The 27,828-nt window shown below is 28.6% G+C and overlaps 1 protein-coding gene and 1 long non-coding RNA gene across 6 annotated transcripts in view; one reads left to right on the top strand and one right to left on the bottom strand.

Moving 5' to 3' along the window:
- The window catches only part of LOC107443971 (uncharacterized), a 288,826-nt gene extending 275,870 nt beyond the window's left edge, over nt 1–12,956 (top strand). For all 3 annotated transcript variants that reach the window (XM_071184277.2, XM_071184272.2, XM_043038901.3), the window contains 5 exons: nt 1,239–1,524; nt 3,081–3,216; nt 4,277–4,388; nt 6,472–6,918; nt 12,153–12,956. In XM_071184277.2, coding sequence (XP_071040378.2) covers nt 1,239–1,524; nt 3,081–3,216; nt 4,277–4,388; nt 6,472–6,918; nt 12,153–12,382 — 1,211 coding nt within the window. In that variant the 3' untranslated portion in view covers nt 12,383–12,956. The remainder of the gene's footprint in view (nt 1–1,238; nt 1,525–3,080; nt 3,217–4,276; nt 4,389–6,471; nt 6,919–12,152) is intronic.
- On the bottom strand, nt 49–27,828 carry LOC107441646 (uncharacterized). Of its 3 annotated transcripts, none has more exons than XR_002376863.4 (8): nt 27,681–27,828; nt 26,303–26,467; nt 24,093–24,264; nt 22,128–22,302; nt 20,594–20,707; nt 9,392–9,517; nt 6,433–6,903; nt 49–325 (listed from the first exon to the last, which is right to left on the bottom strand). It is a non-coding gene; the product is annotated as an uncharacterized LOC107441646 (long non-coding RNA). The 3 variants fall into 3 exon arrangements; XR_006224669.3 differs by having other exon boundaries at nt 6,313–6,903; nt 27,681–27,817; XR_011637465.2 differs by lacking the exon at nt 24,093–24,264.

The raw sequence follows: 27,828 nt of genomic DNA, 5'->3' as shown, positions 1-27,828 counted from the left end.
CGAGCTGTTACTAGTTATGTTAGTCGACGAATATTTCCAAGCCAGATGTTTAATAATGAATCAAGATAAATTTTATTTAAAAAAATACATAATTTGATAATAAAACATAGCAATAAATTATTTTAGAATTTAGATATAAGACATCGTCTAAAATTCAATGAGCAACCTCTTTCTAGCTAGTACAACCAAAGAATCTTTCTCTTTCAAAAACTTCATTTGATAATCTCGTTCCTTTATCTTGAATTCATTCTTTTAACAATGCTCTCTTGCATTGCATCTTTTGCCAACCAGCACAAACTGTATCGGAGTCATACAAATATTTTACCTGAAAAAAAAATCTAGAATTAGATCTACCGATGTCTAGATGCTTTTTACAGTCTAAAGGTAACTTCTTAAGTCACGATTAATTTTCAGAAAAACTCAATTATCAATATTTCTCCTTACGTGGCACCATAAACTCGGGCAACACTATAGTTATTATTCATTTTATAAGGTTGTCTTAAGTAATAATTTAAATAGGATTGACCAGTTAGCTATACGTTAAGAATTTAGTTAGAATAATTTTGTATTTTCATAGGAATAAAAACTTAGTTACAAATTAATTATTTAAATTAATTTTTGATCCTTTCTAAAATGGCTGAAGTAACTTAAAGAATAAAAGCGATGGCATGATTGATACCTCATACCGTCCTTTAAATCTATTACAAAGATGGCCTTTTTCGAGCATTAGCATGCATATATATATATATATATATATATATATTGTACAATACTAAAGTAATGTCTTGAGAGGTGCGTGAGGAAGTAGTACAGCTCGTAACGGAGCATTGGAATGAGTTTTCTATTTTATATCACAACAGAGATGGAAATAATTTTAACACTGCTGCTGCCTACTATCCTGAACTCATACTTCCGGTGGTGTGTGATTGAATGGCTGCCGGACAGATTTTAAATTATTACTAAAATTCAATGCATAACATTAACGCACGTTGACACAATTGCGGGCATGTCTCATAATTAAATCAATGTACTTCCATGAGGGCAAATCCACGGGCAACACCTATATTCCGTTAGCGTTTTTAACTTTTCGCAAAATCTCTTATTTTCACTTACATAAGTTTGATATTTTTTCACGAGCACATGCGCAATTACTTGAAATTTTACGTATGGGAGCGTACGGAAGGTAACGTAAATTTGCGAAATCTCCCTAATTGATTTGTGTTTAACTTTCATTATAGCTAATGGAACTCCTGTGTCTTCTTCCTCCTCCAATCCAAACTCCACTTTGACCGCTCTTCTCAAGAGTGGACCCCTGAATGTCGACATTGATCTGGTCGCAAAAACTTTATTTCCTCCGTCATCCCCCGTGAAAAAAGAAAAGACTGATTTCCTCAATCCAGAACATACCTTCAATGGTATTGTGGAGGAAGATTATCCCGGTGTTATACCGATATTTTCCAGCACATCCGACACAGTGACAACAAGTACGACCGTCATCTCGCCACCTAACGTTCTCACAAACAGGTATGAATATGGATTTAAATATTTGAGTACAGCCGACCGGCCTGTGTAGGGGTCGGGGAACTGCCCTTGCATCAGAAAGGTTCTGGGTTCGAAGCGGCAATCGGTCCCGGGCAAGGCATGGATGTTCTTTCATTCTCTGTAGTATCTGTCCTTACTGTGGAAGCAACGTTGGCCCACCTAATATGGGGCCCCTGGAAAAGTGCCCAACAAATCTGCCCTTCAGATGCCTGTATGACATAGGTTATTCCCCAGGAGGGCATTGGGAAAAAAAAGTTTTTTTGAGTACTTGTTTAACTACTCATTAGTGTTCTGAAACAGCTGACATGACCGAATCTTGGAATAAACTGCTTTTAAGTAATCATTTCTTTAATAAAAAAATTATCAATGTGTGAAACATTCGGTTAAAAATGTGACTCCAAAGCAGTTTTTTTTCTAAGTATCCGATAAAAAGTGTTAAATCCAATCTTAATTTACTAAATAACGTAGAAAAACAGCGAATGATCATTACATTAATAATTAAACAGCTAATTAAGAAACATAAAATTCATCTTTTGCAAAAAAATTCTTAATGTCTATAAAGTTAAACTGAAAATAAAGAGCTACATTTGTAAGCATCGCTCTAAAGATATTTTAAAAAGTATTCTCCCGCTATAGCGTGAGTATCATGCATTACGATAATTACCAGCAAGGAGACTATTTTTTTTATTATTATTTATATAGCTTTTTATTTATTAGTTTGTTTTTGCGACACGCTTTTGCCTCTTAATTAAAGCTTTTGAACACATAAATGTTAAACATCAGATAATTTATTAACATTTTAGAAATAAAACCTGGTATTTACAAAAAGAATAAATTTTAAAAGTTATAAAAACTGTTTTAAAATTATTAATTTTAATGGCCACAAACATTCAGAAAATAAATTCCCTGACTTTCCCCTGATTTTTTTTTCAGACTAAATTCGTCGAATTTTCCAGGTTTTTCTAAACGGTGGCATAAATTTTATTGTTAATTATATAGTTATATTATTCTTATACATGAAATATATTTTAAAACACTTACATTTTTCAAATGGAATATAAACATTTTTTTAAAACATTAATACAAGACCAATATTGTTAAAAAAATATTGCAATTTTATATCAATTATAAATTATTTCCTTTTCTTGGCTTTTTGGGTATTTTTATGAAATTTCCCTGTTCTGATTTTCCCATCCCGTGTTATTATTTTACAAAGTCCTTTATTTAATGTTAAGCGTGTTTCTTCTTGTTAGTACTTGTATTGTTTACTATTTAAAAAGAATTTTTTATTTTTTATATAGTACGTAAAATTGCCTTAAAAAATCATTTTTATATTGTATCAGATTTTAATAAAAGAATTAATCCTCTCACACTTAAAAGCTGTGGGGGGGGGGAGGCGACCGTTCCCTCTAAAAAATATGTCCTCTAAATCAAACTAGAGAGGGTCGGCCGGCTGATTATACACACTTATTTCAATTATAATTGCAAATAATGTTTCATAACATGTGTCTTTTATTTAATTTTCATGTTTGAAACAGGTCATCTTCATTACCTAGTTTCTCCGCATTGTGTAAGCCTCCACCTACACGAAGTAACACCGATCCTCAGTTTCAAATATCGAGACCCCCTCCTGATTACGACGCAGCCACGAGGCACCTCAACAAGGTTAAACAGGTAAAAATATCATCTGTCTCTTCAAAACATTTGCGAGATACAGTGCTCGATTTGTTAAAATATTATTAATTATTTTGAAGTAATAAAATATGTATAAATAAAGTAAAATGATGAAATTGAAGATCTTGATCAATCGAACGAAACAAATAAAAAAGCATTCAATTTGATTGCCCGTTATCATTTCCAGCAGTCAGAAAAGGAAATCGATTTGCGTTAAGAACTGAAATTTTTTATATGAAGGTGAATAAAAATTTTAATGCGAGGGTAAAAGTTCGAAGGAATCTTTGAAATTTTTAATAAGAAGGTAAAACTGCGAATAATTGAAACTCTTTTATGTGAGGGTAAAAATGCGAGTTCAGCAAAGTTCTGCTGGCTACATGCAAGTCGTGTGCGAAGAAAACGATCGAATTGAAGCTCTTGCAAACAAAAAAGCATTCGAACAGTCAGAAAAGGAAATCGATTTATCATATTGTTTTGTGTGAAGAACAGAAATTTTTTATACGAAGGTAAAACTGCGAATGAATAATCGAAACTTATAATGCGAGGGTAAAAGTACGAATGAATCTTTGAAATTTCTAATAAGAGAGTAAAACTGTTTATAAATAAATTAAAACTTTTTACATGAAGTAAAAATGCGAATTCAGCGAAATTCTGCTGGCTACATGGAAGTCGTGTGCGAAGAAAAAAAAGAATATTAACGATTTTTGATTTGAATTATCATATTTTTGCTTACTAGTCTTCAATCTTAATGGTTCCAGAGGCCTCACCTTGCTTGTGCAGACGATATTTTAAGTTACGAAGTCAGGCGCAAAGAAGGAGAATGAAAAAACTTTTTTTTCACATATAATTATTAAGTATTTTAATGGAAAGAATTTTCTTTTTAAAATAGTTAATTAGCCTTCCAGATACTGGAAACATTTCCTTTGTAATGTCCAAAAATGCAGAAAATATTTTAAAAAAAGAAGAAGAAAAAATCTCGTTTGTTAGTTTTTTTTTTTCTTCTTCTCTTTGTGTCCCAAGTGTAAATTTTAATTGTTTTGTGGGGTTGGAATATTTGCAGCAGCATCCCGTGACGGGAGATGATGGAAATCCGCGCCATCCTAAAAAACACAAAACATCTGTCAAGAGTCAAGCCGTAGACGATGTCCTAGCAGTACTCATAGCGAGTGGAGGTATGTATTTTTAGATCGTATTTTAAAGACCTCCCGGAAAACAGCCTGATTCCTATTAACTATTGAACCTCCTACCTTTATTGTATATCACTGCTTTAAATAGCTGACTATTTGAAAAATGTAATTAAATGTTGTTTTTTAAAATACTTTTTTGACATAGAGTATGAATGAACGTTTTTTAGCAAATAGTAGGCTATTTTAATAGAGAGGGACTGTCGTAGTTAGTTCCGGAAAAAAAAACTCGATTTTTTTTCTTCTAACAACTGTTAGATTAAGTTTTGTCCAAACACCAGTCTGAGACCTCTGCGATTATGAAAATATAGCGTAGTACTTGTTAGAATAAAATATTTTTAACAAATAAAAAGCTTTTGTTTTCGAATTTAAAATTTGAAAAGCTTCTCCATTACTGCATTAATTAAGGCTCCTAAAAATATGCGTCGATCCAGACATTTATTTTAATGGTTTTCATTCATGTGGAAAAAATATCTAAATTGTTGATTTCTTTAGAATTTTAATAATTTTTTTCAAATATTTTTAATCAGTTTTATCAACAAAAAAAAGCTTAACTTTTTCAAATAAATATTTTATAATTTAAAAAAAAAATATTTGTTCTTTTATATTTAGACAAATAAATTGCAGTTTTGTGTAGCCGGGCACTAGTAAATGGTTGTTTAACCTCTTGGGGGGGGGGGAAATAGTTGTGCCCGGCTAACGAAGGAATACCAATATCTCTAACATAAAAATTCAATAGCATAAAATCATTTTCTAATGCTGTCTGCACATTCTCATTTGACAGATAAATCGAGCGGTATGATCCAGTTTTCTAGCATTAAAATCTAGATTTCTTTATATGTTATCAACATAATAGTATTTTTTACCTGTAAAATACTTTTTTTTCCGTAATTAAAAAAAAATCATACAAATAATATTTATTTATATCATTCATTCCTAGTATGGTCTGCTACTATAATGCATTCCAAATTAAAGGCTTAAACTAAAAGTGGTGGTGTTTCTTTATGCGAAAGAAATTCTATGATGATCTTGCGTTGCATACCTAATAATGAAAAATTTTATGATAAACATATTTAAATCGGTATTTAAACTTATTAAAAAGTATATCAAATAGTTTAAAAATGATAAAAGTAAATAGATAACATAAGCATTTAAGCATTCAAAACTGTGTAACATAATAAGAAATTAACTTTTCTAACTATTATTAAATAATATCTTTGGTGAAAAACATTTGAAAAGTTGACTCTTTGTCAATATTGACTAACATTAGCGTAACACTAACTATAATAAAATTGTGATTAAAATGTTAAAGTCAGTTTGACTTTTGAATGAAACCAAAAGACATTTCTGATAATCCAAGTTCACCTATATCTGACAACAAAACTAGCTTGATGCTTTTAGTCCTGATTTAATCACGCTTAGCCTTGATAAACGATTCCTCAAATTTTGTTACAAATTTTTCACATTATATATAATATTTTTATACATTTTTTCATATAATATTATTATGTCATATACAGGGAGTTTAGCAGAAAACTGACTGATCGCAAAATTAAAAATCTCAGGAAACAAAAGGCGATATAGTAATGAAACAAACAGTATATCTATGTATAACTTGGAATTTAGTTACACAAATTGCCAACAGATGACGCTGCATTAATAATCAGAGCGATCCGTTCTAGCATTGAAACATGAACAGAGGTTGTCATATCAGGTTAGGAGGCTTAACCTTGTATAGTACTGAGCAACGTAGTTTTTGGTACTGGAATATCTCAGGTTAAATTACAGTCTTATAACATATGTATGCTTTTCATGAATACTATACAACATACAATGCCATATGTTGGTAACTTGTGTAACTAAGGTGCAAAATTTATGTCAAAATGTTTTACAGCCTACACAAAAAACATACCATATGTATCATTTCACTTATCTTTTCTTTCCAAGATTTTTAATTTTGATATCATTCGGTCTTCTGCTGGACACTCTATACTTTCTAGTTTTTTAAAACAGTATTTCGTCCAAAACACACCAGGGTTATGCTAGCAATGTTTTGTTTTTCTTCTCAAAGATCTACCTCCCAGTGCAGCTGAAGAGCCAACATCAGCCTTGACACCCCTATCAAACAATGGAGACTCCATTCCACTGTATCAAACATCCATTGCCTCAGGTGATGTCTTTTTTTCTAAAGCGTCCACTTCCTACCTCTCGACAACGGTCAACTCAATGGACGGTCCCAACTCCCCTGACATCAACCTGGCACAATCTGTGATGGACATGACTCCACCCTCATCCGCTGGATTTGGGGAGACAGGATGCTCGACCACAGCCTCACTGGACTTTGGTCCCCTTCTGGACTTGAACGATATGGACTTGGGACTGGACGGTGATGATCAAGTATCCTCCACACTGGACCCAACTCTGACCATATCCTTGCCTCAAGAACTCCGAGCCTCCTTGGATTATGGGGTTAATAAATCAAGTGTCAACTGCTCTTTGAAATCTATAAACGACAAAGGTGTGTGAATTTCGCTTTTTACATTGTAATACCCTTTATATTATTTCCGTATGCATGAGAGCAAAAATGGCACAGTATATAATTAAAAAACCCACAACATAAAATTTATAAGCAAAAGGTGGAAAGTAAAGCCTAGGTCAAAACAAGCAAACAAAATCACAGAACATGGGACAATAAGCCAGTGGTAGAAATTAAGAAAATTTAATTACTGATCAGCAATTAAAAGGTATTACTAGTCCGAACACATTTTCACAGATCTGTTTACATGTCTATTAGATATTTATTTTTATAAAAAACTTAATAAAGTAAATTTAAATGAAAAATTACAATCCAGAGAACATGTAATGTTAATATGCTATTTTGTGACAAAAACACAGAGCGAAACACTAAATCAAAAAATTACAACAACTATTATCATTATTATTATTGGTTTGAGGAATCCCTGATAATTTATTTTAAGGTGGTCTTAGTCAAATTTGAATGGTCATAGACCAATGGACCACCATTAATTTTTGCTTTTAAAATTTTCAATACAGCCATTTTGGTGAAAATCAACAAAATTTTCTTATAGGCAACAAGATATCGATATATTAACTAGTGATAGTTCTGAAAAATAATGCTGAAGATCTTGATTTTAAAAAAAATTGCATTCGAACATGATCTGATATCTTTATAAACTTTCATATCTTCTATATATCTCTAAATAAACATAGTATAAGAGTGATGATTATTTCCTCAAGCTCATCAATTTAAGAGGTTAGAGAAAAGAAGAATGTTCAAATGTGAGGAAAATGCTCCTTTTTCAGAAAACATACAACTAAAGCAATGGCTGTTGATGTCATGTCACAGATTTTCATGACAATTTCTTGAATAAAACTAATCTTAATAAAAAACAGCTAAAATAATTTTTTTTTTTAGAATTTTTAGTAAGGGGGCCAGTTTGAAAGACTCAATTCATGACAGATGGTGGCTCATATGTTAAAACTATCTTCTGTTTTTAATTTATAAGTCAATTTTCTTAATTTTGGCATCATTAGAAAAAAAAAGTCAGTGTAATGTAATTAAGTTTTTAAAAAAGCTGAAAATATTAGTATAAAGTTTTAAAAAAATTATTTAAATAATTTTGCTGAGGCCGAGATAGCCTGGTCGGTAGGGCGCTGGGCCCATATCCAAGAGGTCGTGGGTTCGATCCTCGCCGGCCGAAGACTCCCCGTGTAGTAAATGGTGACTGATGCACGTTAAATCTGTCAAGTCTCAAAGTCCTCCATGTTCCCATAACAAATGAATACCTCTGGGGGTACTGATCCAGGAGTTTCCTTGTCTTCTGGATTGGTTCAAAATTACAAGGCTGTGGAGTTGAACATTAGTAGTCGTAAACCCATGAAATTGGGTCGGCTGTTCAACGACGGTTATAAAATAAAAATAAAATAATTTTGCTGGGAATTTGTTTTTGCAAATTTGAAGAATTTTTTTTAGAGGAAAACCACCTTAATAGTTTTTCTTGCAGTGTTAAAAACTAAAGGTTTTTTTTTTTTTTTTTGCTTTCGGACGGTAAAAATATAAAAAGTAGTTTTTAGCCAAAATAGGAAATTTTATTTTTATGCTAAATTTTTTAAAAATTATTTTGGTTATGATCCACTTAGTACAATTTTAAATTGATCTACAAATAACAGCTTTGTGACTTTTTTAATATTGAAAAACATAATATTTAACACTATGAGAAAAAAATTGAAGTCAAGAAACTGTTTTTGTGATATAAAAAAGTATTTTGGTTAAAAAACTTTTCATTTATTTATTTTTTCAATTACAAAAAGCACCCTCTTCATTCTTTTTATGTTGAAAAATATATTTAATATTATGTGTTAAAAATTTATACTTCCAGGTAAAAAATTCATAAAATTTTTAAAAAAAGTTTTAAAAGATTATATAAATATTTTCAACACTTTAATAGCTTAATTACATAGTGTTGACTTTCTTTTCAAATGACACCAAAATTAAGAAAATTAGCTCATAAATAGAAAAAGACATTTTTAACATATGAGGCACAATCTGTAGTTACGTCATTTTCTTAAATTGTGTCAAATTCAAACAATCGATATGATTTCAACAATTTTCATCAACTGATGCATGTAAACTTCAAACATGCTATTTGAGGTGTTTTGTCCTAACTGTAACAAATCTTCATTATCTTTTTCCTAATTAGTATCAAGAGTTCCTGTTTTTCTTCTCAAAGCGAAATATCTCAAATTTAAAGTTTTTGGAATTTCTGAACAAAAGATATGAGAATTTGCTAATTTCAAAAACGATCTACACTATAAAATTAGCATTTGATGACAATGGGATCACAAAAACAATGAAATACAAATATACATACATGAATAATGAAAATGAACAATGACAGAATTATGGATCAAGATTTAAATGCAAAAAAAAACTGCTTAATAGGTGTATGAAATTCTGAAGGAATACTTACTCAAAGTTAAAATGCTAGGTGAAAATGCAAGCTGTCTTATAGGCTATGGCATGTAAGACAGCTATGTGTACATGTAGTTATCTCCATATGTAACATGTAGCTATCTCCATTCATAAATAATGCATCCTGGAAAATAATTGTAAAACTTAATAAATTTTTTATATAATTTATGTAAATTTGTATATTTTTCCATCAAAATAGTAAATTATTTAACATAAAACATTTTTATAAAAAAATTCTTTCCTCCTCTCATTAAAATTTTTTTCGATAAAACCTTGATTATCTACATACTTCTGTGAACCAAAATTGATTGGCTATTTTTCACAAACATTTATAATTTTTTTTTCAATAATATGCTGTCATAACTCAGCTCCAAAAGAAAGTTTGTATCATTTCGATAATCATCTACCTTCTCTCCTATTCTCTTTGATTTTTTTTTTGTCACTGAAGAATTATTAACTTCTATCCAATTATCAACTTAGACGTTTTGCTTAAAATAAAATATCTTTCTGCCTATTTTACAAAACCAAATAGGTTTTACTGCTCCAATTCAAAATTACCCATACGAGCAATTTTGTAAGTCAGTAAAAATTGTGAAAATCTAGTTTCTCTTCAATAATTACGCTGTATATTATTCAATTTTGACTGACCGGTAGCGCTTGGCGCTGTCGTGCCACAGGTCCCTGGTTCGATCCTCGAGCCGGGCAAGGTTGACTCAGCCTTTCATCCCTTTAGTGGGTCAATAAATGAGTACCAAGCATGCTTGGGAACTAAACACTGGGGGTTCCGCGATCGGCTGACCACCTGACCAGAACATCTGCTCCTGCACCTATTGTATTGTGAGATATTCTTGGTGGTATCCAATCAAGACACATGATAACAAAGGTATAAGTTTAATAAAACAATAAAACATAACATAACAATAACATGCTTACAGCACGTAACAAGGTTAGCGATGAACATCTATTACGAATGGGTATATATACTCTCTGGAAAGGTAAGGCAGCGCCGCTATTCAGAAACTACAGGCTGTCGTCGTTGACTCGTAGTGATGACGGAAGGTGACGTCGGTTGACATCACAACAGCACCCCAGAGCCCAAGGTCAAAAAAACTGAGATGGGCACAGTAGGCCTTGGCCCTCTATGGGCTGTCGCGCCACTGAGTTTAGTTTAGTATTCAATTTAATTTGAAAATAGCTGTTTAAGAAATGTTTTATTTATGAAATAAATTTCATTTATTAATACCTTATTAATATAAAGTTAATTAATATTTTCAAAGTGTATTAATCTAATAAATTTTTTACTTATTAAATAGTTATTTTCAAATTAACTATACAGCACATAACTATACAGCACTATCATTAAAAACGAACTAGATATTCACAGTTTATTGATTACTTTCTTTAACCGCTTCTCCTACCAATTTTTATGAAGAAAAAAAAAATTTAAAAATCAACATATTTTTTTATTTCATTAATAAATACAAGGAACTGAAACACAAGTTCTAAGTTGAAATTTTAATTTTTTTATGTGTAAAAAATATTTAATTTACCATCAGTTTACTATCCCAAATTATCTTGGGCAAATAAAAAAGTTAAATATTAGTCTTTGTATATGTTCACATTTTCATAATCTGAAAAATCACCTGCATTGCTTTTACTTTCTCTCGCGAACGCCATTTTTTTACTCCTTTTTTTTATGTAAATTCAGCAACCATCGTATATACAATTGCACAAAACACGTCTGCAATCCCACAAACAGCAAAACTCCCAAACAAAAATAGGCAAACTTCCAATCACAGCAGATTATCATTATTTTTTGCTTTGCTTTCGGCCAAGTAAAAACGTGATAAAAACAAAACATATTGACGAATTCTGCTATGCCCGAGTTTATTCGGGATAATAAATATTTTTAATATATACATACCCCAGTTAACTCGGGATAATGAGGAAAGCGGTTAATGGAATATTTCGATTAGCAGGTCAAGCACAAGTAATATTGGATAGTCCAAGAATTCTAAAAAGGGCCTTTCATAAAAGCAACTTTAAATTAGAAATATGTACTAAATGTTTTCACTACAGCGCGAGAACGCAAGATCCTCGCATATTTTTTTCTTTTCTCGCATTAAAAAATTATTACCGCGAGAAATTCGCGCATTCTATATATCAATTTCAAAATTCGCAAATTTCTCGCATTTTGGAAAAAGCTTCGAATTACGCCATTTAGAATAAAATCCGTTTCACTTTTCTTCCTGGATCTTTCATTATTTTTACCATTTGCCCCGTTATCTAGCTTCCATATTTACCAGTATTGTTTAGAACCTTTTCGAACAACAGAACACAACCCTTCCGAACCACGGAACCCCTTTCAGAACACATTTCTCTGCAACCACGTGTTTACCGTAGGTGAGGTTTTTTCATGTAAGACGTTCAAATTTTTTATGCACTAATGTAAGATGGACAAATACCTAGTAAAGGCAAAATCTTCTATGATAAAGCAGCAAAAATATTCAATGCTTTAAAAAATAGAACTCCAAACGTTAAAACGTTATAACGTTAAAAATTTATAATAAAAGAAATGATTTTTTTTTCAAGTCTATTTGTGTTTTTTTAGTTTTTAGAAATCTCACTTAACTTTCTAAAATCTCACTCTGTTTTTGAGAAAGGGTGGAAAAATTCTCACCCACTTTTTTTCTATGATGAAAACACTGACTAAATGCAAATCTTGTTTTAACTTAATAGTTATTTTTTTCTTAATATAGGGACCGAAAACGACATCATCGATTGGCTGCCAATACACAGTGAAAGTTCCGCTCAATCATCAACATCAAACAACTTTCAGAATTCGTCTTCATCATACTCCCTATCTTGTGAACCAGACTCTTTATTCCCCAATGGTCAAGACACTTTGGACTTCCTCGGTGATGACATGGACTTTAATTCGCCGAACGATTTGTTTTTCCCTTGGGGGGAGAAACCAGACTTTACCTAAATGAATATGCCATATCATTTAAATGCTCGAGATCGAACACTGAATTCATCTTTTGCTGGCTTTTCGCTGATTCACCACAAACCTCTGTTGAATTGAAACTTCATAAAAATTATCGTTCCTCATATCAATCCTTTGATGATAATAAAGTTTATACTGATGATGGAAGAGAACCCATTTAAAGACGATGGTTTGTCATGTGCCATATTCTATTGTGTGCCTTAATTTATGTGTGGACAGCGAGGGGACACCAAGGACAGCATGTCCGTCGCTTACAAGAAAGATTGGACCAGATAAGATTCCCTCCTAAATTGTGCCGCCCTATGTGTTGTATTATTTTTGATGTGGTTTGCATCATTTAGGAGCTTGTGGACCAATAGAGCTTTATCACATTTTTTTTTGTATTTACAATTAAGTATAAGGGGATACTTAATTCATGTCCAAGAAAAAAAAATGCCAAATTTTTGAATATGATGTTTTGAATACTTGAAATAAGGCTTTTCTTTTTCAATGTTATTCCTACTGAATATGCCTTTCTGTTTGAAAAGTTGTTAAAAAAACAACACCTTTAGCAAAAGTTCTATTTCTTTTTTTTAAAGCCCACATTTATATTAGAAATTTAGTGTCTTGACAAATTTTAAAAACATACAGTAAGATTTTACCTATTTGACTGTTAACCGTAAATCACATGTCTTTAGACTTCTTAAATTTTCATTTGGTATGAGGAGTGACTAAGTACTCAGACCACAAACAGGAATTTTTTTTTTTTAATTCAGACTTACTAGCATCATTGTGGTATTTTTCAAATAATATAAATTATAAAAAAAAAAAAAAAAATTCTCCAAATAATAGAAACTTTTAACACTAACATTTTACACCCCTTGACGCATGCATGTTCTGATGTAATTCAGGTTTCCCACTTATTTTTAGATATAAAATTCCCTGACTTTCCTATGTTTTCCAAGAAATTCCACTTTACATTTTTGCAATATTTCATGCAAAAAAAGTTTTTTTTTTATTCAATAAGCAATGAAACTTACTTTGTCACAGAAAATATGTCAAATGCTACAGCTTTGCAAAAAACAAAATTTTAGTACTTGATTTAACTATTGATAAAATCAATATTTTGCACAAAAACTGGGGAAAATTTTAAAAAATTCAACGTATAGTTTATGAAGAGTCAGTTATAAGAGATTTTACTTACAATTTAGAACCAAAATTAATGTATACAGAAAGTTTAATAAAAAATTAAAAATTATAGTATTATTGAACTGAAAAAAGAAATTTGATAACCAAGTAATTTTTATTTATTAATAATTAAAACTTTATTGCAGATATAAAAAAAATTAACAATGTGTGCAACATTTTACAAGAAATAATAAAATTAGATGTCTAACTTGTTACTTTAAATTTCAAAATTGTTTATTTTCTGGGTTTGCTGCAAGACTTTCCCTGGTTTTGACTAAAAAACCACATTATTCCTTGACAATCCTCTGACCTTTTTTTCCCCCAAATTCTCTAACAATTCCAAATTTCCATAACCCAGAGGGAACTCTGGTAATGTGTGTGCGCTGTTTTCCGTGATCAGTGTTGTGGGCATGCACAGAGACTTCAGAACTTGTGTATGTGAATGTGGGTTAGTGTGAAAGGTTAATGCTAAAAGTGTAACTTAAAGTCTATTTGTACCTTAATATCATTTAAATTTGTTGTCAAATATGTAAAGCATGAACCCAAATTAGAACATTAGATTTTAAAACTGTACACTTATTTACACAAATAGGGTTCCATTTGTCATAATTTTTCAACTTATTGCAATTGTACCAAATTAGAGATTTTTTCATAAAATGAGGTTTAAAATCAACCAATTTCTTAACAGCAAAATTTCTAGCTTAAAATAATTTGTTAATATACTGTTTAAAAAAAAGTAGTTCACATTGATTAATAATGTAAAAATTTCTTGGAACTTTAGATACATATATATTGAGTAAGAAAGAAATATTACACAAAATTGATGTGTAACTATCGGCAGGAAACAAACTTATAAAAACAGATATTATGCATATATCTGGACGAATATCCTATGAAACTCCCCAGACCACAAAACACACTTTGAACCATATCATTCGATGTGTGAGGACCAAAAAATTTAGGAAATAGAATCATTAGATTGTGGTGAAATCCACTGTAGTTTGAACTCTCAAATTTTATGAAAGCCATTTATTAAAAAAAAAATTTTTTAGTTATTGACGTTATATGTTAGGAATTTATATTTTTCATACTATTTTTTCATTACTTTATGATTCACATTTATGAAAATATGGTCCCTTATTATAGTATTGTTTTTTATTTTGAAAATTTTAATAAATTAGGTTATAAATATTTGAATAAGAACCAATAAAAGAATTTTTATTTTCATTTTTACACTAAAACTGGTCTATTTTAAAGTGAAAATCTAACATCAACATTAAATTTCAATAATAATGTCATTAAAAGTGTTTCAAATATGGCCAAAAAACATAATTATAAAAAATTTTAAATAAAAATTAAATTAAACCATTATGATTTATATAGTAATTTACTTTTATGTGTATTATTCAAATTAAAAATAAAGATTAAATTTGAAATCTAAGTACAGAATTCAAAAGAAAACATTTTTGCTCAAACAATTTTGTTCTTTTTCTTAGTGTTTTTTAAATAAATATACAAAGATATTTTTAAGAAAGATATTTATAAAGAGTGAATAATTTTGTAAAAATTTAATACACATGTACAGTCAAATATATAATTCTAAATAGCTTAATTAAGAAACAGCAAAAAAAAAGTAACGTTGGAAATTTGAATATAGATTTTTACTTTATTACTAAAGTGCAATAAAAATCAACAATGATTTAAAGAAATGACACTATTAAAAATTAAGATTATACGTTTCACTTAATTACAAGTGTCGTAGAAGTGTAGTGAGCAATTATATATAATTTTAGAAAAAGTTCTATCTTTTACTCATTGTAAAAACTTCTTTGTGTCAAATAAAAAAATATCATTTAATAATTATCACACTCTTTGTAGTTAGTTGATAATTTTTAAAATAACTGTTGAATTTAATGAAATTCTAAAAGTGGTGAAGGACTGGAAAACTGGAATAGAATTGTTATCATTTAAAATTTGTTCTGAAATTGAATTTGTTAATGGGTCAATTTACATGTTTTGATAGATACCTTTTGACTTCAGATACTTATAATATAAATGCAGCATATTTATCTGTGTAAAATATAAAATAAATGCTGCATTTTATTTTGTAAAAATTTTGTACAGGCAATTAAGTTATAAAAATTTGTAAATTAGTTTATACAAAAATAGATTTTATGGTGCCTTATAATGTTATGACCGGTGAGTTTAAAGGCCGAAAATGAATTGAGATTCTCAATTGTTGGTATTCGAAAATGTATTTAGTTTCTTAGAAATGGAGATATAAAACTCAGCTGTGCCCTTGTTGCTTTGCTGACTTGAAATTGATAATTTTATTTTGTACATATTGGCTTATTCTTGTTCTGATATGTTTTTTTTTTTTTTTTTTTGTTAAAAGGCTTGTCGAATAAAAAATTCTAAGAGTGATTCTTCTTCTCTAATTTTTTATGACTTATTTCTGCATTACAAGAATCCCCAAAAGTTGCCTTAAATATATAGTGTCACATTTACAAAATTGTATCTCAGAATTTGAAAATACAAACTTAACATGTGAGAAAAAATAATGATAATTGAATTAATTAAACTTCGTATTGTATAGCAATTAATTACCTTTTATATTTACTAATGGTATAATGCTGAAAATTATATGTCTAAAAAACAAAAACCAATAATTAGAAAAAAGAGCTAACACTATAATTACAATATTGCGATTCGAATACGTTTGCAGTGCATATAGGATCTGTTAAAAGAAAAAGTGCTCAGAAAATTATGGAATTTTTAATCGATTTTTGACAAAAACATGATATTTTGAGCACCAGGAAATCTTAATTTAAATTTACTTCTAAAACTGATAACTATTAAGCTAAAACTTAAATAGTATTTTGTTATCTACATAAATTTCAGACAACTATTTAATTTTTCAAAAGACTCTTTAAATAGTGATTTTTTAAAATATTAAATCAATACATTAAAAATAAAAAAACAGAGTAAGAATTACAAGGTACCAAAAAAAAATTTTTGTGATGTGAGTGAGCAAAATGCTGATGGTAAATATTAAATACAGCATTTTACTCGCTCACATAAAATATTAAGAAAGAACGATAAAGAATTATGACAAGTAAATACCTTTAAATGATAAAAAATTAAATAATCTAAAAGTAAATAACTAAGAAACTTTCTTTTCAATGGCGTGCTTTTAGAGTCTATTTCCCATAGGCCTCAGAAATGCCAGAATTGCTACTCTCTTATCATTACCCAGTGGGCACCTGTGGCTCAGCCACCGTGGTCGAGTAGCGTCGCCCATGTCATACAACCACAAACCCGTTTATAGGTTGAGTTACATTCACACAGCCGAAAGGACATAGAACAGAGAGAGAGAAAGTTACATCCATGCCTACAGTGGGTTTCGAACCCACAACCACTAGCCCCGTAGTTCAGTGCAATAACCACTAGACTAGTGATCGGCATAACTAAGAAACTTTACCATTCTACTGGCCAGTAAGAATGTGCTGACAACATGAAAAATCGCTTTAGACCATTTTATTTATACGTTACATTGAGAAACAAAACAACTTGGATATTTGTTACACTTATAAATCGCTAATATATGAAACATCATTATTAAAAAATTAGAAATTTTCAAAGACCTAATTGCACTCTTATCTTCTAAAAGAGTTTATTAAGATATTTATTATAACAAATTTAAATAGTATTAAATTAAGCAAAATGAAAAAAAAGTGGAATGACTTAAAGTGCCTGGATGTGTGTGTGTGTTGGGCCTGTATTTACTTGAAACAGTACTTCATTTAACATAAGGCGACAAAGTTACAGAAAATCTCATGAATAACTCTAAATCAACTTTTTAACATTAATTTTTGTAATACAGTCGAACCCCGCTTTAGCGAATTCCTAGGGGACGAAGCAATCACTATGCAATAACGAAAATTCGTTATACCTATATTACGAATTTCAACATTAACCAAAATTATTTTGTTACATTGGAATTTTTTGCATAAAAAAATCATAAATATTGCATTTAATTACAGTTGTGATCTATTTGTACTCAACATTTAGAAAATATCAAATCAATATTTTAAAAGCTCACAAAAACAATTAAATTAAAAGGAAGTATGGATTTATTATCACTTACCTATCAGAAATTACGTAATCAGTAATTTTTTTCTGTATAAGTGATTTAGAACCAGTAGAAATTACAAACTTTGCCAAATAATGCACATTTTCAAACAACTGAACTGGAAATCACTCTTTTAGAAAGCCAAATGTATTCTTACTTCTTCAAACAGGAACGGGTTGGTTGGCTGAATGGGGTTTAGTCTTTTCAGGGTGGTCCCTTCCGAGAGATTTGTCTTTTTTTTTATATATATATATGTTCCTTTCATATCTGAAACTTTTTATTTTGAAGATGCAAAAATATTTGAATTCTGAGATCATTGTGAACTTTTGAAGAATGGAAAAGTGTTTTGATCATGAGAGAAATTGAGAATTGTTGCTTATTTTCAACTCTCTAAAATCAGATTATGAATTTCGTAATATTGGTATTTTTAATTCATTGTTTCTATTGAGAATCATTTTTGGATTCGGAAAATATTCGTCACATTGAAATTTCGTTAAAACGGGATTTGACTGTATACACTTATAAATAAACAATTTCATTAATAGAAGAAAAAAAAGGAAATTTCTTGGCCTAACTGAATATTTAGCAAGATTGGCTTACAACGGAGTATGTGGTGCATCCCTAGAAGCGAAATATAAAAACTTGTTACAAAGAATTTTTTTCAATATTTATTCCAAATATTTTTATTTTCACTTTTTTTTAATGTGAAAGAATTTGTGTAACTGAATTTTTGTACTAATTTTACCAACTGAGAAAAGAATGTTCCAAAACATAATTCAATTTCAATGAAATCATAAGAAATGGAATACAAATAAGTTTCATAGATGTTATATATTCAAGTTTACTTCCTACCAAGTGTAATTACAACTATAACATTAATTGTAATTTAAAAAAATTATAATTAAATACAAATTTATAATTAAATTAATTGTAGTTACAACAACTATAAATTATTGATTTTTGCTGTCAAATGTGTGGCATTCGACAGAATAAGTACAAGTGCCATGGCAGCATTGGTCCATTAAGAGCTAAATTACATAAAAGCAGTTTCTTAATTCTATAATAATATATAAACTTAATTTATAAATTCTATTTTAGAAGTTTAATAACATTTTCAAGTTATAAAAAATAACTTCATTTAATACAAATTGATAATTTTTCATAAATGAAGTAATTTGATTTAGTTATATAACTTAAATCCATGTAATCTGCCGAAACAAAGGCAAAATTATTCAATTAAAAGTTAAGCACTTTTAATGAAAATTTGACTAATAAAAACATAATATTCAATTATAATTTTATATAAATTAAAATATATTCATAAGGTTTTAGAAGTCCCAATGTTCTTATTTAAGAACAGATACTTAACTTTTTTATCAGAGCATAATGTTCCATCATAATTAAACATTAGTATATTCTGATGAAAAAATTAAGTATCTGTGTTATCTATATTAATGTTTCCTCATAATTAAACATTAATTATTGTCCTTTAAACATTACTGGACAATAATTTGCAATTATTTTGCTTTTAAAGTATTAGTACACAATAAATTTTTAAAAAATCCACCTTGTGGAAAAATTGATTTTTTCAAGCAGGCCCACACAAAAAAAAAAATTTCTTATCAGCAAACATGCGTTTGCACATATTTATCCGATGTTTTGTTAAAAAAGTTAATAAAGTGAATTTAAATTTAAAAAATCAGAATATAAAGAGTGTGAAATCTTCAAGATTATGATAAAATATGCTATTTTGTGACAAAAAACCAAAATCAAAACAGCATATCAACCCTTACATCGATTACCAGTCTTGGGAACCACTAATAATTATTTTATTGTGGTTGGAGTCAAGCTTCAGTGCCCACCATTAATATTAAGACCTGAATAATAATTTTTTGAAACAATAATCTTCAATGCTTAATTATGTAAATGTAACAATGAGAAAGTAAATTTTATAAGAAATTAAAAAAATTATCTCAATTTTATTGAAGAACAAATAAAAAAAAAATTTCTATGTAAATCTTTAGAGAACTCAATAGTTGTAGTGGAATGACTTGATTTTTATTTTTTACATAATATTTATAGTATTCCAGAAAAACGGAATTAATATTAAAAATAATGAAAGGTTTTTTTAAAGAATAATAGTAGAAAATGGGGAACTTAGTAATTTAATTTTGCACCTAGTTTTAAATCAATTTATATGAATGAAGATTCTTCTGTTTTATTTCTAATATATAAATTTATTCAATTCCAAAACTGTTCAACTGATTCATAAATAAAAATTTAGAAATAAATCATTTTTATAACAAAACATACCAACATTTCTTTAATAAAAGAAAAAAAAAACAAAGCAAGTTACATTAAAAACAAATGAATGTAAATATATTTATTAACTTTAAAAGAAAAGAAAAATAAACTACAGTAAGAAAGTTTTGTATTTGCTTACACATTTATAAAAGATAATTATTGACTTCCTTACTTCATGAAAGTTAAAGTAATTTAAGAATAAAAATGACTTTCTTTAATGGGTTTTAAAAAAAAAATTTATACTTAAAAGCGAACTTAATCTTAATCTTCCTTTACACTTTTTCCAAAGGAAAAATTTTGTAAAAACCTGTGCGAATTTTATTATAATTACACACAATACAAAAATAAATAAAATGAAGTACAAAAATATCATATTCAAAGCAAAAGTAATTTTCAAAAAAATATAAATTCACAAACATATTTGAGATGCAATTTGCAATTTAAGATTTGAGATGCAATTTTTGCAATTTAAGTAAATATTTTCAAATACTAAACTTAAATTGCAAAAGAAAAAAAATAGTAGTAAATTGTTGGATAAATGAATCACAATTCTTATAAAATTGATAAATAATAATGAAAGAAAAACTTACATTTGTTTATGACCTTTTTCATCCCAATTTATGTCATTCTAGATTGAGGCACAGTTTGATGTCCATCTTCAGAAAAAATCCTTTACTTTAGGGAAAAAGTCCTTTCTAATGAGACTGAAAACAAGAAAGTAAAAATTACAATCAAGGAGTTATCTACGGACATATTAACTGCGGAATATTTCAAAACAGGGTTGTATTTTGTCTGAAGGGGTCTGCTTAAAATTAAACAAACTAAATTTACTATACAAATTAAATATAATATAGCACCAGAAAACAAAAAAGTTTTTCACATCAAAAATATAACTCTCTTTGTATTATTTTTCTTAGTTTTATACGGAAATTTATAATCTAATCATATTATTTAAGGGTCAATTGGAGTATTCATATTTAACAGCATTTCATTATTAAAATTAGTCAGCTATTTCCTTTTTATAGGAAATTCAAAATATGAGTAGTGCATGTGTTATTTGTTATTTCAGTAGTATTAATAAAAATTGATTATGATATTATAACAGTTTATTTAATTATAAATCAACATTTTATTCTCATGAACTATTCATAGTAATATATTGTTTCAATTAAAAGTATTTGAAAATAATAGAATGATGAAAAGGGGTAAAAATGGCAATTGGTTTGCATAAATATATACATATAAAAAGTATGATTTAGATCTAATGACATGATAATAAATAAAAAATTAAATTCAGTTATATATTTAAGCATAAAGGAACAATAAGTATATGAACATGTTAATTAACATAATGCAGTATTAAATAAAATAATATACAACAAAAATATTTTTAATGACTTTGAATGCTTTCTTTGTTAAAATGCTTTTTCACATAAGTAATGTATTTTGAAAATATTGCACAAATAAATAAAAAACATATTGCATATACAGAGCGCACGCTAAGGATTTCAAATTAGCTAGTTAATCAGTCAAATATCAAAAGTATTTGCTTTTTTGAAAGTCTTCGTCAATGCAAATCTTAAGAATTTTTAACAATTAATTTTTTTCTCATAGAAAACTATTTTATGGTAGTTTGTTCCAGGCTTATATTATTTCGATCCAATTCTAATTAGTTATGCGGCACATCTACCAAAAATTACAGTAATTGAAAAAAATACTAATTTGTTTAAAAAATTCATTTTGAAGAAATTTTGAGAATAGACTTAGTTCAAAACACATTGGTTTAAACCAGCTGATTCTGATTTTTTTTGTTAAGAACAAGATTAACAAAATTAAAAGAAAATTCATTGGATACAAAAAGGATAAAAGTGGACAAAATTAATTACATAAAAAAATACCTAAAATACTTTTTTTTTCATACTAAAATTTTTTAACTGTATTGTGAAAAAATATCCAGTTTTTTTAATATAAAAAGATAAAATTATTAAGTTGAAAGATGAAAATACTTTACCCGTTATACTTACATTACTAAGTTGAAAGAGATGTTGAATAATTCTCTATACATAACATGTTCGTGAAAATGAAATTTATTCTCAATACATTTTTAAAAATATTTTTACGAACCTCAAGTTCCTGATGCTCTTAAAATGGAGTCGAGAACAGTTAGACTTTAAGACATCTTCATGTCATGAATCTCAGAAGTTAATAAGTCTCATACAATTTCAGAATTACCCATGTTATGAAAATGGGATTTCAGAAGAGAATAAGATTCATCCTGGCATCAGAATTATTGTTATCCCTATAAACAAAATATATACTTCAATTAAACAAAACTTTTCGTAGTTTTTTAAACACAAAATAAATCAGAAAATACCTATGAATAAATGTTTTCAACAAGGTTTTTTATTTGCATAATTGTTTTTTAAAATATAGGGTGACCTGGGGAAACTGATCAAAAACTTCCTGATCAAAAAACACAAACATCTATTTTGTGCAAAAACTATTCAAAATAGAATTTTAATATTTATTGGAAGTTTGAGGCTATATGAGATGAGTCCAATGCCACCTTCTTTTGTTTGAAAATCCAACTAGAATTTAAAACATTTTAAATTTTTAGTGATTAGGAATAACCCCTGGTCTTGATCACTTCTGGGGTAATTCCTGATCACTTCTGGGGTAATTACTGATCACCAGTTTTTTTTGTAAAGGGGCCGTTTAAAAATAATTATATAATGATAATTAACAAATAAGACATCAAGGTCAAACAAATAAACCAAAAAGATATGCTTAAGCAGCTAATAAAATGATTTATTTAAAAGCAAGAAGAACGATTAACACTTTAAATTTTCAAAAATCTTTGCATCATGCCATACATTTTAGGCAATCAGCCAACTCATTCTCATGTTCTACTGAAATATAAGAGAGTTCCCACATGGGTAACTTTTGCTGGATTTTTTAACTTTATTAAGGGAAAGTGTAAAGTTAAGTAATGTATGTCAACAGTCTCACACTGAAATTTTCATTTTCAATCATTAAAAGAAATTCACTAATTTTGTTTTCTAGAAGCTTAGTATCCTTTTTAGGCTTATAATTTCTCACCATATTTATACTAGGCTAATTTATAAACTTAAAAATTATTCTAACGATGTACACACATAAAATTAAGATAGAAGCAAGGTAAGACAAACCAGAAATGGTGCAAATCAGAATACAGTCTTGTATACAGTTAAAAACAAATGTTGTGATGACAGTTAAAATATATTTTATAGTTGTTCCACTTAATAAATATGAACTGTTATTTAAGAAAAGACAATTAGCTATTTATAAGCTATTTTATATACTATTTATAAGAAGAAATGACAATGATCAGGAATTACCCCAGTGATCAATAATTACCCCATCTGTAGGAGGTAACATTTGATATAGTTTCCTATAATCAATTATAATGTTTACAGTAGATGTGAAACAATTAAACAAAAGCTTACACTACTTTTATATCAAAGAAAAAGAAAGTGACTCAAAATATTTATTATTAAGAGAAGGAGGGGATCTTTGCAGAAATGTGCACATTTTGAAACCCATCTTTGAAATGGAAAATACAGAAAGCAGTTTAAAAGATACATATTTTGTTAGATTAAACAAAAAATTATTATTAAGTAAATGCAGTTATACTTTAGTAAAGTGTACAAGCATTCCTGTCCATGTCTTAAATTTAAAAAAAAATAATTTTTTTAAAATAAAACTTAGGTGATCATTATTTACCCCAGAAATAGAGTGATCGTGAATTACCCCAGGTCACCCTACTGAATAAAAACTTAATTTTTTTCCTAAATGCTGTTAAATTTCACCTTAATTTTTAGAAAATTTCAATTTGCGAGAAAAAGCCTCGTTGGAAAATTAATGATAATAATATAGCAGAAATATTTTCCAAGCAATAACAAGAAAAAAAACTTGAATGTACTGTTTCCTTTAAGTTGCACAGATCTGTCTGGGATATTTCCGCATCGTGATCTGTCATGCCAACTACAATCACCAAGATGCCTAATAGTTTTAATTTGCAAATTTAAAAAAAAAAAAAAAAACACGTACTTGTTTGCCCAGAGGTGACTACGAGTTGGCCTATTTATGTGATTTTTTTTTCGTCTTCAGTTTTTCGCGGGTCGCTGCCCGGAATTTGCCACAACTTGGCGATTATTCTGCGACAGATCACAATACAGAAATTTCTTTGATTTATCAACATAAAAGGAGAACAATTTTATACCTGAAAAATCACAAGCTTTAAGTTTTCAAAAATATTCCAAATAGCAGGCATTTCAGCAATATAAATATTAAAAACTAATTTAAAAACTATGTAAAATAAAACATTAAAAAAAGCTACTGTACAGGTGAATAATTTGCTCTCAAAGTAGATTACAATATTTTGTTATTGTAATTACAATTTCAATATTTTAATTGACACATAACTTTTGACACTTTATTGACTGGCAATTTCACACATAAACTATTCCATGTGACTAGTTATTATCTTCTAATTGAATATTGAAGTAAAGTAAGTAAATCACTTTAAAGATTGATTTCAAGCCAAAACATTGTCGACTGATGATGAGCTAACTCGACATTGCAAATACAATGACCAGTTGACATCGGTCGACAACTTTTGGGCATGAAAAGTTTGTCACCAGTTAGCAATGTGTTAAGATAAGACCTAGCTGATTTAGTCTGCAATAAAATGATTTTTTTTATAATAATTAGTTGGAGGAGAAGCAATAGTCGAGTGAAACTTTTTGCGCAAATTTTTTCTTTTGTTTTGACTTCCTAGTAGAGGTAGTAATGTCTGTTTAAGCTTACATTTGATTTCTTTATTTTCAACATATTCTGTTATTATTTTCCTATTTCATAATTGATTTTAAAATAATCTCAGAGGTAATTTCTATGATTAAAACTGTTGATAAAGAATTTAAAATGTCTCTTTTGGTGCAAAATTAGCAAAGCATCTGATGATTGAAAAAAAATATTAATAATATATTTGTTTCAGTTTAAAAACAAATGCATTTGATGGAAGTTCAGAAACTTCATTTACATGCTTTAGTGCATCAAATACGCCAAAAATTGTAGAGGGGTGAGAAAAAAAATTGTGAGGTGTCCTTTGAGATGCGCAATTTTCCATTAAGAAAAATAAGAAAATAACACACAGGCAGGTTTACCTGTATGATGGCAAAATTAAACAACTTAAAAAGAAAATTACAGCTTTTTCTGAATGGAAGTATTTAGTAATCAGTTCTAATTTAAAATTTTAACTTCAAACAGAGATGATAAAAATTATGATTTTAAATTATGTTTAAAAGCAATATTATAACTTAAGTACTTAATAATTTGAACCAAAACAGTTAAAACTATAATTATAACATATTAATCACTGGAAAAATAAAAATCATAGCTGGTTTTACTCAAGCTCAATACTCTCATGAATTTATAAAGTAAAAGACCAAATGTGTCAGTCAGGTATCAAATAAAAAATTTAGATGCGGAAAAAAAAAATTCTAAATTACTTTTATCAGAAAAAGTCATTCTTCTTTATTTTTCTATACATGAAGTGTTAAAAGTATTTTCAGTCATATAAATAAAACATTAAATTGGTAAAGTTGAAATTGAAATATGTTAATTAAATAGATAATTATTTTAAATGGAAAGTTATAAATTTAAAGTATCATTACTTTAATCCACACTCAGTTTTTTTATTATTATTATTAGTTCTTAGTCTATTTCGAACATCAAATAAAAATTTACATAAACTACCCTTTCATTATTTCTCTGATTAAAACCTTTAATTTTAATGAGGAAATATATATATAACATACAGGAACGCTGTTTGAAAATTTGTCACCATTGCGAACATTTTTTTAATATTACAATTATAAACAAAAACAAACAAAATTAAACTACTTTATCGTTATCCCACAGTCAATATTTTTAAATATTGAGGGAAATTTGTTAGTATTACTCATTTGCTCATTAGTATTACTCATCTCATCATCAAAAAAAAAAAAATCACATTTCTCTAATTTTAAACTGCGCAGATCAATTTGGCAAAGATTTATATGAGAGTTTCTTCTTGGTTACTTTTAAGGACAAAAACTGGACATTTTTTGAGAACAATTTCAGGATTTGTTAATAGGTACGAAATTTATCTTTACAAAAATAACAAACCAGTGATGTATCATCATATTAATGACATAAACTAATAAATAAAGTAATAATCTTTACTCAAACCTTATAACTTCTCTCATGAATATATTTACCTTTTATTGTGATGAATTGTGAACCCATAATTCTGTTAAATTTTATATATTTTTATTCATTTCATGTTTCCTTCTCAGCTCATAGTTTCCTTTCTTTGGTCACACAATAAGAACTATCCTCTGAATCATTCTTAGTACGATAAAATGCATAAGTAAAACCTAAAACTAATAAATTATTAGGTTATGGGCCATTCATAAAAGATGTTGGGAGTATTTCCACATCAATACCTGCAGAAAAATAATCGCTCCGCCCAGTTATGGCGCCTTCCAACCAATGGCCCGCCAGAAACTAAAATTAACACCACAAAAGGAAGCAACTTGAGGGGTAGTAAGACATAGCTAGCCCCCAAGCAAACCCTTATATAGATTTTTTATTTTATTTTTTAAAATTTTGCAAATTTAAAATTCTTTGGGCACCTTGGAGATTGTATATGAACAGGCATTGATACGGAAATATTTCCCTGCTATTATGCTTCAATCGGCTTCCTGAAATTGTGACGTGGAGGAAAAGGGGATATTTCCATATCCTGATCTGTTGCACCAACTACAATCGCCAGGGTGCCAAATAGATTTTAAATTTGCAAATTTTTTTCTTCAAAAAAACATGTAGATGTTTGCTTGGGAGTGGTTACAAGTTAAATATTTCGAGTTGGTTCCTTTCTGGGATGTTTTTATTTTTTATTTTCTCGCGGGGCGCTGCCCAGAAGTTTCCAAGATTTGGCGATTATTCTGCCACAGATCAGGATACGGAAATCTCCCCGAGGAAATGGTCATGAAGTCAAATATCTAAAAGATTCATTAACATAAAAATATTTAAAATCAGGAAATTAATTATATTTATATGGTTTCTTTTATATTAGCATTTATAATTATATTTTAAATATCATATATGACACATATAATTATTATTGTTACGCTCACAAATGCAATTAATAAAACATATTTAAAATTAAAAAACATAATTTGAAATACTTTATGTATCAAGAGTTTTGTTTCTAAACTACTAGCACATGTTAATGCAAAATAGTGTGACAAGGGGGGTATAGTGAAGTGTGCCACTTTGGGGCAAGGGAGCTGAGAGGCTCAGCAGAGGTGCAGAATATGATCCCAGGAACAAAGTTCAGAGAAAATTCAGGCAGCCCTGGGTAATTTTTTATCGTAAAAAAATAATAATATGTGTCACTTTAGAACATTTTTCTCGGTAAAATTTTTTTTTTTATGTCTGTTTGCTTCTCCCCTTTTTAAAACCTGAAAACATCTCAATTGTGTGAAAAAGTGCAAATGTTTAAGATTCGGACTCATGGAACAAAATCACTTCTAACGTAAGTTATTAACTAAACCATACAACTTTCAAATATGTACTTTTAAAAACACTTACTTTGAAAAAAAAAATTTTAAGGAACCTCTAAGATTAATACTAACGTAAAAAAAAATTACAAATGTATATTATGACTGTGATAGAATTAATTTATTAAAATCCCTGAATTCAGACGGACCGGTTAGTTGACCAAAGACGTCTGAGCTGC

Source organism: Parasteatoda tepidariorum, chromosome 3, assembly GCF_982258835.1.
Source record: "Parasteatoda tepidariorum strain Cologne lab strain chromosome 3, Ptep-v5.0, whole genome shotgun sequence".
Lineage (NCBI taxonomy): Eukaryota > Metazoa > Arthropoda > Arachnida > Araneae > Theridiidae > Parasteatoda > Parasteatoda tepidariorum.
The sequence above is the reverse complement of the archived record's forward strand: the minus strand, read 5'-3'. Positions and strand labels throughout refer to the sequence as shown.